At 44.6% G+C, this 14,265-nt stretch overlaps 1 protein-coding gene across 2 annotated transcripts in view; it reads left to right on the top strand.

The window, feature by feature from the left end:
* LOC139413903 (poly(rC)-binding protein 4-like) overlaps positions 1–12,687 on the top strand; it is a 137,317-nt gene extending 124,630 nt beyond the window's left edge. For both annotated transcript variants that reach the window (XM_071161751.1, XM_071161750.1), the window contains exons 13-14: positions 7,837–8,006; positions 9,389–12,687. In XM_071161751.1, coding sequence (XP_071017852.1) covers positions 7,837–8,006; positions 9,389–9,791 — 573 coding nt within the window. In that variant the 3' untranslated portion in view covers positions 9,792–12,687. The remainder of the gene's footprint in view (positions 1–7,836; positions 8,007–9,388) is intronic.
* Positions 12,688–14,265: the final 1,578 nt, after the last annotated feature.

Here is a 14,265-nt window from a genome sequence, read left to right as displayed (position 1 = left end):
GGGAAATATGTCTCTCTAATATGGTCATACATTGGGCAGGAGGTTAGGAAGTGCAGCTCAGTTTCCACCTCATTTTGCAGTGAGCACATAGCCTGTCTTCTCTTGAGAGCCATGTCTGCCTACGGCGGCCTTTCTCAATAGCAAGGATATGCTCACTGAGTCTGTCCATAGTCAACGCTTTCCATAAGTTTGGGTCAGTCACAGTGGTCAGGTATTCTGCCACTGTGTACTATCTGTTTAGGACCAAATAGCATTCTAGTTTGCTCTGTTTTTTTGTTAATTCTTTCCAATGTGTCAAGTAATTATCTTTTTGTTTTCTCATTATTTGGTTGGGTCTAATTGTGCTGCTGTCCTGGGGCTCTGTGGGGTGTGTTTGTGTTTGTGAACAGAGCCCCAGGACCAGCTTGCTTAGGGGACTCTTCTCCAGGTTAATCTCTCTGTAGGTGATGGCTTTGTTATGGAAGGTTTGGGAATCGCTTCCTTTTAGGTGGTTTTATGTTCCTTCTGATGGCATAGAATGCCCTTCTTGCCTTGTCTCTCAGATCATTCACAGCTTTGTGGAAGTTACCTGTGGCGCTGATGTTTAGGCCAAGGTATGTATAGTTTTTTGTGTGCTCTAGGGCAACAGTGTCTAGATGGAATTTTGTATTTGTGGTCCTGGTGACTGGACCTTTTTTGGAACACCATTATATTGGTCTTACTGAGATTTAACTTACTGTTAGGACCCAGGTCTGACAGAATCTGTGCAGAAGATCTAGGTGCTGCTGTAGGCCCTCCTTGGTTGGTGACAGAAGCACCAGATCATCAGCAAACAGTAGACATTTGACTTCGGATTCTAGTAGGGTGAGACCGGGTGCTGCCGACTTTTCTAGTGCCCGCGCCAATTCATTGATATATATGTAGAAGAGGGTGGGGCTTAAGCTGCATCCCTGTCTCACCCCACGACCCTGTGTGAAGAAATGTGTGTGTTTTTTGCCAATTTTAACCACACACTTGTTGTTTGTGTACATAGATTTTATAATGTCGTATGTTTTACCCCCAACACCACTTTCCATCAGTTTGTATAGCAGACCCTCATGCCAAATTGAGTCGAGGGCTTTTTTGAAATCAACAAAGCATGAGAAGACTTTGCCTTTGTTTTGGTTTTGTTTGGTTGTCAATTAGGGTGTGTAGGGTGAATACATGGTCTGTTGTACGGTAATTTGGTAAAAAGCCAATTTGACTTTTGCTCAGTACATTGTTTTCGTTGAGGAAATGTACAAGTCTGCTATTAATGATAATGCAGAGGATTTTCCCAACATTACTATTGACGCATATTCCACGGTAGATCTTGGGGTCAAATTTGTCTGCACTCTCTCTCTCTCTCTCGCTCTCTCTCTCTCTCTCTCGCTCTCTCTCTCTCTCTCTCTCTCTCTCTCTCTCTTTTTCTCTCTCTCTATCTCTCTCTCTTCTCTCTCTATCGCTCTCTCTCGCTCTCTCTCTCTATCTCTCTTTTCTCTCTATCTATCTCTCTCTATCTTCTTTCTCTCTCCCTCTCTTCTCTCTCTCTCTCTCTCTCTCTCTTTTCTCTCTCTATCTCTCTCTCTATCTCTCTTTTCTCTCTCTGTCTCTCTCTCTCTCTTCTCTATCTCTCTCTCCTCTCTCTCTCGCTCTCTCTCTTTTCTCTCTTCTCTCTCTGTCTCTCTCTCTCTCTTCTCACTCTCTCTTTATCTCTATCTCTTATTTTTCTCTCTCTCTTCTTTCTCTTCTATCTCCCTCTCTTTTCTCTACCTATCTCTCCCAATCTCTCTTCTCTCTCTCTCTCTTCTCTCTCTCACTTTTCTCCCTGAAGGAGAACAATAGGAAAAAGAGGGAGATGGTAGGGGGAAAGAGAGCGATAGAAGAGAGAGAGGGAGTAAGGCAGTCAAGAGAGAGGAGAGAGAGAGGGGGTAGAGAGAGAGAGTGGGCGAGATAGATAGCGGGAGAGAGAAAGAGAGAGGAAGGCAGTTGAGAGAGGGCAGAGATTGGGGGTAGAGAGAGAGACAGAGAGAGAAAGAGAGATAGAGGGAGAGAGAACAAGAGAGAGAGGGAGGAAGACAGTCTAGAAAGAGGGGAGAGAGGGGGTAGAGAGAGAGAGAGGAGAGAGAGAGAAGGGGTAGAGAGAGATAAAGAGAGTCAAAAGAGAGCAAGCTAGAGAGAGATAGAGGGAGAGAGAAAGAGAGAGAGTCTGGAGCACATCAACACAATAGCAGCCACAGAGAGGCAGAGAGGCACTAAGCCCGACAGGCACGCACTGCTGAAAACGGCCCAGAGGGGCTCTATCTGGGTGGGGGTGTGTGTGTGTGTGTGTGTGTGTGTGTGTGTGTGTGTGTGTGTGTGTGTGTGTGTGTGTGTGTGTGTGTGTGTGTGTGTGTGTGTGTGTGTGTGTGTGTGTGTGTGTGTGTGTGTGTGTGTGTGTGTGTGTGTGTGTGTGTGTGTGCAGGGTGGGCTGTGACGTCCTCCAGCTCACCAGTTCCACATAACAAGCTTTTTTTTCTTCACATTACAGCTGCAGCAGGGAATCCACCCAAAAATAGCCCTGTTTCCACTGTGTCCACATCCATCTAACACCGTGCAGACAGTCCTGTGTTGTGTGTCAGACAGACTGAGAGATGGGAGGCTGGCCTGGCGTGGCTTCAGTCCTGTGTTGTGTGTCAGAGAGACTGAGAGATGGGAGGCTGGCCTGGCGTGGCTTCAGTCCTGTGTTGTGTGTCAGAGAGACTGAGAGATGGGAGGCTGGCCTGGCGTGGCTTCAGTCCTGTGTTGTGTGTCAGAGAGACTGAGAGATAGGAGGCTGGCCTGGCGTGGCTACAGTCCTGTGTTGTGTGTCAGAGAGACTGAGAGATGGGAGGCTGGCCTGGCGTGGCTACAGTCCTGTGCTGTGTGTCAGACAGACTGAGAGATGGGAGGCTGGCCTGGCGTGGCTACAGTCCTGTGTTGTGTGTCAGAGAGACTGAGAGATGGGAGGCTGGCCTGGCGTGGCTACAGTCCTGTGCTGTGTGTCAAACAGAGTGGTTCAGACCTGGCACTCATCTGTGGGCACTTAGCTTCGTCCCCCAAATAATCAGCAGTCCATTAATAGACTGCAGTGGGTGATGTAGGAAGGGAGGGGTAACAGTTCAGGCCCTGGGTGGTGAGAAAGGGAATGTTTTTGATATGGAGAGAGAGAGAGAGATGGGGAGAGAGAGATGGGAAGAGAGAGAGAGATGGGGAGAGAGAGAGAGATGGGGAGAGAGAGAGATGGGGAGAGAGAGAGATGGGGAGAGAGAGAGAGAGAGATGGGGAGAGAGAGATGGGGAGAGAGAGAGAGAGAGATGGGGAGAGAGAGATGGGGAGAGAGAGAGATTGGGAGAGAGAGAGAGAGAGAGAGAGAGTTGGGGAGAGAGAGAGATGGGGAGAGAGAGAGTTGGGGAGAGAGAGATGGGGAGGGGGAGAGAGAGAGTGAGAGAGATAGAAAGAGAGAGAGAGAGAGAGAGAGATGGGGAGAGAGTTTATGAGAGCAGAGGAGTGAGGGGGGAACTAAATGGGGTCATGGTTTGTCCATCAGACAGCATATCTACCTGTCAACACGTCCATGTTGGAGTCGCTTCATCACCTGTCCAGGCCTCAGACATGACAGGGGACTCGTCCCAAATGAAACCCTATTCCTTAGGAGACACAGGGCTGTCTCTTTATAACCTTTATCCTTACATTAGGGCCCCTCCATCACCTGTCTCCTTACATTAGGGCCCCTCCATCACCTGTCTTCTTAAATTAGGGCCCCTCCATCACCTGTCTCCTTACATTAGGGCCCCTCCATCACCTGTTTCCTGACATTAGGGCCCCTCCATCACCTGTCTCCTTACATTAGGGCTCCGCCATCACCTGTCTCCTTAAATTAGGGCCCCTCCATCACCTGTCTCCTTAAATTAGGGCCCCTCCATCACCTGTCTCCTTACATTAGGGCCCCTCCATCACCTTTATCCTTACATTAGGGCCCCTCCATCACCTGTCTCCTTACATTAGGGCCCCTCCATCACCTGTCTTCTTAAATTAGGGCCCCTCCATCACCTGTCTCCTTACATTAGGGCCCCTCCATCACCTGTTTCCTGACATTAGGACCCCTCCATCACCTGTCTCCTTACATTAGGGCTCCGCCTTCACCTGTCTCCTTAAATTAGGGCCCCTCCATCACCTGTCTCCTTAGATTAGGGCCCCTCCATCACCTGTCTCCTTACATTAGGGCCCCTCCATCACCTTTCTCCTTACATTAGGGCCCCTCCATCACCTGTCTCCTTACATCAGGGCCCCTCCATCACCTGTCTCCTTACATTAGGGCCCCTCCATCACCTGTCTCCTTACATTAAGGCCCCTCCATCACCTGTTTCCTGACATTAGGGCCCCTCCATCACCTGTCTCCTTACATTAGGGCCCCTCCATCACCAGTCTCCTTACATTAGGGCCCCTCCATCACCAGTCTCCTTAAATTAGGGCCCCTCCATCACCAGTCTCCTTACATTAGGGCCCCTCCATCACCAGTCTCCTTACATTAGGGCCCCTCCATCACCAGTCTCCTTACATTAGGACCTCTCAATCAAGTGCTTCAGGCCTGACACTGGAAAGGACTAGTCGGGAGAGGACTTGACTTGAAATAATTTTTGTAATACTGTATGTGGCCTTTACTGCCCGGTTAAATGGAACCAATAGAACAGATGCACTGGGCACAGATGTCAATTCAACATCTGGTCCATGTTGGTTCAACATCATTTCATCTAAATGTTGTGGAAACACTGTTAATTCAACCGGTCTAGAGAGACTAGATCCAAAAAGCTAAAAGTAGTATCTGAACCCAGGTATGATCCTGATCTCTGACACTGGGTTTTTCTGTCTGTGATGGATCCATTCTCCCTTATACATTATGTCTTATCCACTATTCATTCTCACTCATCCCTTATTTATTATTAATTATCCTTATCCATTATCTGTTATATCGTATCCTTAATTTATTACTCCTTATCCATAAACATTATCCATTCTCCCTCATCCATTATTTCTTATCCATTCTACCTTACCCATTATCTGTTTCCCATGATCACTTATCCATCATAAAGAGAAAGTTACAGAGGCATAAATATCATACCAATCCCCAAAATGCTAACCTCCCCTGTTATTGTAATGGTGAGAGGTTAGCATGTCTTGGAGGTATGATATAAAATGCTAACCTCCCCTGTTATTGTAATGGTGAGAGGTCAGCATGTCTTGGAGGTATGATATAAAATGCTAACCTACTCTGTTATTGTAATGGTGAGAGGTTAGCATGTCTTGGGGGTATGATATAAAATGCTAACCTCCCCTGTTATTGTAATGGTGAGAGGTTAGCATGTCTTGGAGGTATTGATATAAAATGCTAACCTCCCCTGTTATTGTAATGGTGAGAGGTCAGCATGTCTTGAGGGTATGATATTTGTAAGTTTGTAACTTTCCCATTCATCATTATTCAGGATTCATTCAGGACTATCTGTAACCATGTTAGCATCCACATTCAGTGTTTAGAAACATATTATATTCTAATTTACAATAAAAGTGACTCCAAAATGACACAATACATTATTTACCAGTCATTACTATTGGGCACAAACTAATCTGAAACCAAAACCAAAAGAAACAGCACAGCCATTCAACAAGTTTGTCACGAGCTCAATGTAATTATTGCGTGCTAGGAATATGGGACCAAATACTTAACTTATTACTACTTTAATTCACGTATAAGTGAATTTGTTCCAATACTTGTAGTATCTTAAATGGGGGGGGGTATGTACAGAAAGTGCTGTAATTACTAAAACGGTTTACCAAATATGGATGAAAATACTCTCAAAATAAAACTGACAGTCTGCACTTTAACTTCATAGTCATTGTATCATTTCAAAAACAAAGTGCTGGAGAACAGAGACAAAAACAAACCAAAATGTGTCATTGTCCCAATACTTTGAAACAAAGTGATGAGTCCAGACAAAAACGTAGTGCAAAAACAGTCTGATAGTCCGTTTAGCTACACTATATATACAAAAGTATGTGGACACACATTCAAATTAGTGATGATGGAAAACCACAGCCAAACCCGTTGCTGACATGTAGTATAAAATTGATCACACAGCCATGCAATCTCCATAGACAAACATTGGCAGTAGAATGGGCCTTACTGAAGAGATGCGACTTTCAACATGGCAACGTCATAGGATGTCACCTTGAAAACAAGTCAGTTCGTCAAATGTCTGCCTTGCTAGAGCTGCCCCGGTCAACTGTAAGTACTGTGAAGTGGAAACGGATCTAGGATCAATAACGGCTCAGTGGTAGGCCACACAAGCTCACAAAACGGGTAGCACGTAAACATCGTCTGTCCTCGGCTGCCTCACTCACTACCGAGTTCCAAACTGCCTCTGGTGGTAACGTCAGCACAATAACTGTTCATCGGGAGCTTCATGAAATGGGTTTCCATGGCCGAGCAGCCGCACACAAGCCTAAGATCACCATGCATAATGCCAAGCGTCAGCTGGAGTGGTGTAAAGCTCGCCGCCATTGGACTGGAGGAGTGGAAACGCGTTCTCTGGAGAGATGAATCACACTTCACCATCTGGCAGTCCGACAGATGAATCTGGGTTTGGCGGATGCCAGGAAAACGCTACCTGTCCCAATGCATAGTGCCAACTGTAAAGTTTGGTGGAGGAGGAATAATGGTCTGGGGCTGTTTATCATGATTCGGGGCCCTTAGGTCCAGTGAAGGGAAATCTTAACACTACAGCTACAATGACATTCTAGATGATTCTGTGCTTCCAACTTTGTAGCAGCAGTTTGTGGGACGCCCTTTCCTGTTTCAGCATGACAACGTCCCCGCACAAAGCGTCCATACATGAATGGTTTGTTGAGATCGGCGTCGAAGAACTTGACTGGCCTGCATATAGCCCTGACCTCAAACCCATCGAACACCTTTGGGATGAATTGGAACGCCGACTGCGAGCCAGGCCTAATCGCCCAACATCAGTGTCCGACCTCACTAATGCTCTTGTGGCTGAATGGAAGCAAGTCCCCGCGGCAATGTTCCATCATCTAGTGTAAAGCCTTCCCAGAAGAGTGGAGGCTGTTATAGCAGCAATGTTCCAACATCTAGTGGAAAGTCTGACCCCTGATTTGGGATGTTATTGGCTTTTCTACTAGTAGATGAGTTAGGCTCTGAGACACAAGCGATGCGCTTCGAGCGAGTGTATGTTTGTTTATAAAACTCAAGACAATGTTGTTTTTTCCCCCCAAGATGCACAAACCTTTATATATTTATATTGAATGTATATTTTATCCTGGGAAGTCACATTGAAGTCACATTGAAGTCACATTGAAGTGACATTGAAGTCACATTGAAGTCACATTGAAGTCACATTGAAGTCACATTGCGATTCACATCTCTGTTTTTTAAGTGAGCCCCGGACATTTAGTATTATCAACAGTAAATTCCTTCCCCGTGGTTATTGTGATCTGATTGTTATGGTCACCTTCACGTTCCTCCTTTAACTCGTTAGCCCCATCATCGGGCGTCAGGGCACCAAGAATAACACACACAAACACACTCACTCACTCACTCACTCACACACACACACACACACACACACACACACACACACACACACACACACACACACACACACACACACACACACACACACAGACACACAGACACACACACACACACACACACACACACTCACACTCACACTTACACTCACACACACACACACACACACACACACCTCTCCCCTTTCGTCTTAACGAGACCCGTCTTTCTGCCCCAAGCTCATCGGCTCCATCATCGGGCGTCAGGGCACCAAGATCAATGAGATCCGCCAGGTGTCAGGGGCTCAGATAAAGATCGGTAGCCAGCTGGACAGCACCAGTGATAGAGCCGTCACCATCACAGGGACACCCATCTCTATCAACCTGGCCCAATACCTCATCACCTCCTGGTAAGACAAAGTTCTGGTCCTCTGTAGCTCAGTTGGTAGAGCTTCTAACACCATGGTTTCGTCAAATGTATGTACTCATGACTGTAAATCCCTTTGGATTAACGTGTCCCCTGAATGGCATATACTGCATTATGATTTGTATTGTTATATATTAACTCTGGCCCCACTCAGGGTTTACCTGGGCTGTGTTCAGTAAGGCACAAAACAGAAGAAAATGTTCCAATATGTTTTGCAACGGAAAATGAACATAGACCTTTCTTATTGGACAAGTCCAGGTAGTCCCTCCTTGTTTCAGTCCGTTTTCTCCGGTTCAGTGCCTAATGAACATGACCCTCGTCAAGCCCTACTCATGATCCCAGGGGGACATTTCACTGCTTCAAAGACAGTCTTAACTTGTATCTACCTCCACAGATGACAGATTTGTTTAATCTTGTTATAACATAACGTTGACACATTCATTTTCAACAGCTCGTACTATAAGAAAACTAGCAACACATTTTGAAGTGTGTACTAAAACTGCTGATTATAAAATCAAGTCTTTTATCTTGTGACCATTATTCATGTTGTGTGACTGCTCTCGGAAGGACCTCTCCCTTCCAATCAGAAGAGATGTCAGACTACATCGTTCGCTCTCTGTGGCCAAGTGTTGTATCAGACAGTTGAAAGTGACTGAATTTTGAACATACCCCATTTCTACAAAGAACAAAGATTTGACTGTGTAGCCAGATGGACATTCCAATCATTAATTCTACCCTAAAAAACACACTGTATTACACGCTGCATTGGACATTATACACGGTATATGACACTGTATTACACGCTGCATACACATTGTAGTATTATTACAGACAATACAAATACAATATGAAATATATATATGTATTTATATATCTATATTAGATATTGACAAATACAATATGTATCTTTGATCCTTTACAGAATAAGGAAAATCCTAATGAACTTTGAACTTATTTGTGTTTCCCTTACCCAAGCCCTTACCCAAGCCATCACCCTGACTTATAGCACCCACTCCTTCCATGAGAGCCAGAAAGATCCCCCCCCCCCCCCCCTAAAATAATCTGTTACAACCTCCAGAAAAACACACCTCTTTTATCATTTAGATTTTTAATCTCCTTTTGATTTGATTTCTTTAATTTCACTCAATTTCTCTTTTTTTTAACATGTCTTTTATTTCTTTAACCTTCTAATCCTTTTCCATCCGTTACTCCCTCCTTCCCCCTTCCCTTGTCCTTCCCTCCACCCTCCTTCCCTCCTTCCCTTGTCCTTCCCTCCACCCTCCTTCCCTCCTTCCCTCCCTACACCTCCAACCCCCCCCCCTCTTCCTCCACCTCCTATCCTCCTCCTCCTATCACCTTGTGCAGTTTAGAGACCGCCAAATCCACCGCCCAGTCTTCCTCCATGTCGAACCCTGCTGACCTCACCATGGCCTACAGCCAACCGCCCTCACCAGCCCAGTCTTCAGCTGTGGCTGCTGCCACCCTGGCTGCCATGGGCTGCCCTGGCATGTCCCACCCCCCCCCCCACGCTGCAGTCCCCATGATGGGCACCCACCCCTATGGGGCCCTCCCCCTCTCCAGCCTCCTTGGAATGCAATCCATGAAATCCATCCAATCTGTACCCTTCCTGGCTTTATCCAACCCTGCCGCCAATGCAGCCGCCGCCGCTGGGGCCCATGCCCAGGCCCAGATCTCCTACACAGCGAAGATCTCCTCGGCCAATGGGATCGGGAAGAAACCGGAGAGACAGAAGTTTGCGCCATACTGATGACGTCCTTCTCCATCCCGCCATCACTCCATCCTTCTCTCCAGCTCTCACTTCCGTCCCTGAGACAAGAAAGAAGGGGGGGAAGAATGGAAGGAAGGTCTGTTGTTTTGTTGTTGTTATATTCCTCCATTCTCTTCTCTCTTCTAGTTGTGTAGTACATTCTAGAGACTTTAGCCCTTACCTTCAATACACTAAGAGGAACTTTGGATTAGTTCGTATAGAAAGCTATATTTATGTTGTCAGGCCAAGGAAGCCTATCAAGCCATAGTCTGTATCTCAAATGGAACCCATCTCAAATGGAACCCATCTCAAATGGAACCCATCTCAGATGGAACCCATCTCAGATGGAACCCATCTCAGATGGAACCCAACTCAAATGGAACCCATCTCAGATGGAACCCATCTCAGATGGAACCCAACTCAAATGGAACCCATCTCAAATGGAACCCATCTCAGATGGAACCCAACTCAAATGGAACCCAACTCAAATGGAACCCATCTTAAATGGAACCCATCTCAGATGGAACCCATCTCAAATGGAGCCCATCTCAAATGGAACCCATCTCACCTTTATAGTGCAGTTCTGTTGACCAGAGCTAATGGTGCTCCAGGGTTCTAGGCCCCACCAGGGTTCTGATCAAAAGTAGTGTATTGTATATGGAAAAGGGTTCTGTTTGAGATGCAGCCACAGACTATTATTTCCTTCACTTTTATCCTCCTCTCACCGTCCTTTCATTCTACTCTACTGCTTTTATTTATTATCGACTTCTACTGAAATATTCCCGCAAGGAGTTTATACATTTAAACACTGGTGACTGATGCTCGACTGTATGTTCCTGTATCAGCTTTTATACAACGATGTGTGTTCCTTCCTTTATACAACTCCAAGATTCTTTTTTTTGTATTTGAAGAACGATGTAAAAAAAAAAAAAACGTTTTTAAAAATGACTTCAGACCTCTCTTTTAGTGTTATTTTTGTCTTTTTTTTTGTCACATTTTATTCGAAATGTGTTGTTTAATTTATTTTATTTATTATGACGAGTATTACTTTTACAATAAAATGTTAGTTTTTTTTTAGGAGGAAAATGGCTCCAGGTACTACTACCAAAACTACTAATACTTCTCTTCCTTCCTGTCCTGAGTTTTGACTAAAGAAGGCCTTTCTTCCTGTCTGTCTCCTACTAAAGCAAAGGTATTTTTTAGCAACCTTAGGCTTCTGTTGAATAGAGAGAAAGTGTTTTTCCACATCTTATATGTCAATATGATGAATAATTGAACACGCTAAAAGCAGGGTACATGTATTTCCAACTGTCCTACTGGGATTTAAACACGTAAAGCCCTCTTGGGATGAGGGATGAGTGATGAGAGATGAGGATGTTTTTCTCACCCTGGCTGTCAAACTAATATGACACTTACTAGCTATTCTTGACTAATTCTGCATGTTAGCTCAGACACACACACACACACACAAGCGCACACACACACACACACACACACACACACACACACACACACACACACACACACACACACACACACACACACACACACACACACACACACACTGAAACACACACACACAGGTTTAAACACACACACACAGGTTTAAACACACATTGGGCTGGGTCTTTGTGTTGACAGACTCTATAGACCTAAATAACCACAAGCAGTGTGAAAGACAAGCAATACTGAAGTGAAGGAGTGCATCTGCTGTAGCCTACAGACCAATAGAGACAGACAGGACAACATATATACTACTACTACTACTACTACTACCACTGTAATACATTATAACTCTATCTCACTGGGGTGTTATTGCATTAGAGACGTTTTGTGTTGAGTTTTTATAAATATGCCGTAAAATATGAACTCAGTTATTTTTATAAAAACACCGAAACGATGTAAGTTGTAGGGTATTTACTGTGTTCACTTACTAGTAAATCGCTCATTCATAGTCTGTCTCAAAAGCTGCCTTCTTCCCGGTACTGTGCACTACTTTTCACTACACTCGCTTGACATATAGTGCACTGTATTGGCAAGGGTGCCTTTTTTCGGGATGCAGACACCCCACTGAACGTTGTTGTCAAAAACCTCAGACCACCGTGTGTGTTTTCTGTTCTCTCCTAACGTCTCGCACTGTAGCCCATTTGCATGAGTTCAATTTGAATTGATGTCTATGCAAAACATCTCTTGATGGTTCAGCAAAATATATTTGTTGTTCTGCGTAGCTTGTAGTATCACTGAGACAATAGTGACTGATAGGAACGTTTTGGAGAGGATACAGGGGATTAGCTTGGGACGCAACAATCTGCTAACTCCACCCGTTGGTTTTCTAGAAATCCTGTTTCGAAGATTCCCTGAATCAGAAGGCAATCAATCAGGAAATCTGCAATCCTCCAACCAGGATTTCTGGAAAACCTGGGAATTTTGGAGAAAGTTACAAGAATTTTGCGACCCTAGGATCAGCAATGCGGCATTTGTTTTGGCTCAGTTTTTTTTAAACCATAAGGATGACTATATAAAAGCAATGCTCTCATTCCAACTCTTTCTAATGCGGAAGACACATTTCAGTTGAAGGCATTCAGTTGTACAACTGACTAGGTCCCCCCCTTTCCCTTTCCCTTCCATACACAATATACACATGACTATAACCCAACCAAAAGGACACGAAACAATACAATATTGCACTTAAACATGAGCGTTTCTGTTATCGTGGCAGAATAGATATCAACATATTCTATTGATTAGATACCGTCTCACTTCTTGCAATGTCTTTTTTTTTTTGTTTGCTTAAATCCTCACAGGAAAAGTTCTGTCGTTTGAATCCACGTTAAGTTTTTCCTCTGTTGTTTCTATCTATACATGCCATTCTAATAAACAAATCAATATGCATCTACTTCGTTCTACCAGTCTCCTTTTTCCTCTCTAAGCATTTTGTATTAAAGCCCAGAAACTGTAGCTTAAGTACCTAACACATGAACGAGCACAAGTCTACGATGTCTGTTCAATTCAAATGTATTTAAATTGAAAAAATGACTAGATTCAGTCAGATTGATATCCCACATAGTGTTGTTTTGCTGGTGCGGTACGGCTCGTGTTAAAGCTGTCAAATTCACAAGCGTCTCGTTCCGTTATCTTGCCATTGGATGCATTGACACCACACCCCACGATAATCTGTGAAATCCCATGCAGCCGCAACGCGTTACCAGTTCAAACACTCAGATTAGACTGATGGGCATAAATCCCCCCCCATCCAAAATAACATGAAAACAGGCATTAGCCTCACATCAATGGTTTGACATTTGAGAATCATTATTTCTAACATCAATAGAGCCTACACTTTTGTTTTGAAATTATAACGCAGTAGGGATAATAGGGAAGTGATTTGTGACAGACGGGAGCAGCTATTCACCGATACATCAGCTCAGTTACACCTCCAACATTCACCGATACATCAGCTCATACCACAGTTACAACTCCAACATTCACCGATACGTCAGCTCAGTTACACCTCCAACATTCACCGATACGTCAGCTCATACCACAGTTACAACTCCAACATTCACCGATACGTCAGCTCATACCACAGTTACAACTCCAACATTCACCGATACGTCAGCTCAGTTACACCTCCAACCTTCACCGATACGTCAGCTCATACCACAGTTACACCTCCAACATTAACCGATACATCAGCTCATACCACAGTTACAACTCCAACATTCACCGATACGTCAGCTCATACCACAGTTACACCTCCAACATTCACCGATACGTCAGCTCATACCACAGTTACACCTCCAAGATTCACCGATACATCAGCTCAGTTACACCTCCAACATTCACTGATACGTCAGCTCATACCACAGTTACAACTCCAACATTCACCGATACATCAGCTCATACCACAGTTACAACTCCAAAATTCACCGATACATCAGCTCATACCACAGTTACAACTCCAACATTCACCGATACATCAGCTCATACCACAGATACAACTCCAACATTCACAGATACATCAGCTCAGTTACAACTCCAACATTCACCGATACGTCAGCTCAGTTACAACTCCAACATTCACCGATATGTCAGCTCATAACACAGTTACAACTCCAACATTCACCGATACGTCAGATCAGTTACAACTCCAACATTCACCGATACGTCAGCTCATACCACAGTTACAAATCCAACATTCACCGATACGTCAGATCAGTTACAACTCCAACATTCACCGATACGTCAGCTCATACCACAGTTACACCTCCAACATTCACCGATACGTCAGCTCATACCACAGTTACATCTCCAACATTCACCGATACGTCAGCTCATACCACAGTTACAACTCCAACATTCACCGATACGTCAGATCAGTTACACCTCCAACCTTCACCGATACGTCAGCTCATACCACAGTTACACCTCCAACATTAACCGATACATCAGCTCATACCACAGTTACACCTCC

Source organism: Oncorhynchus clarkii, chromosome 7 (genome assembly GCF_045791955.1).
Source record: "Oncorhynchus clarkii lewisi isolate Uvic-CL-2024 chromosome 7, UVic_Ocla_1.0, whole genome shotgun sequence".
NCBI lineage: Eukaryota > Metazoa > Chordata > Actinopteri > Salmoniformes > Salmonidae > Oncorhynchus > Oncorhynchus clarkii.
This window is presented reverse-complemented; position numbering and strand designations above follow the sequence as displayed.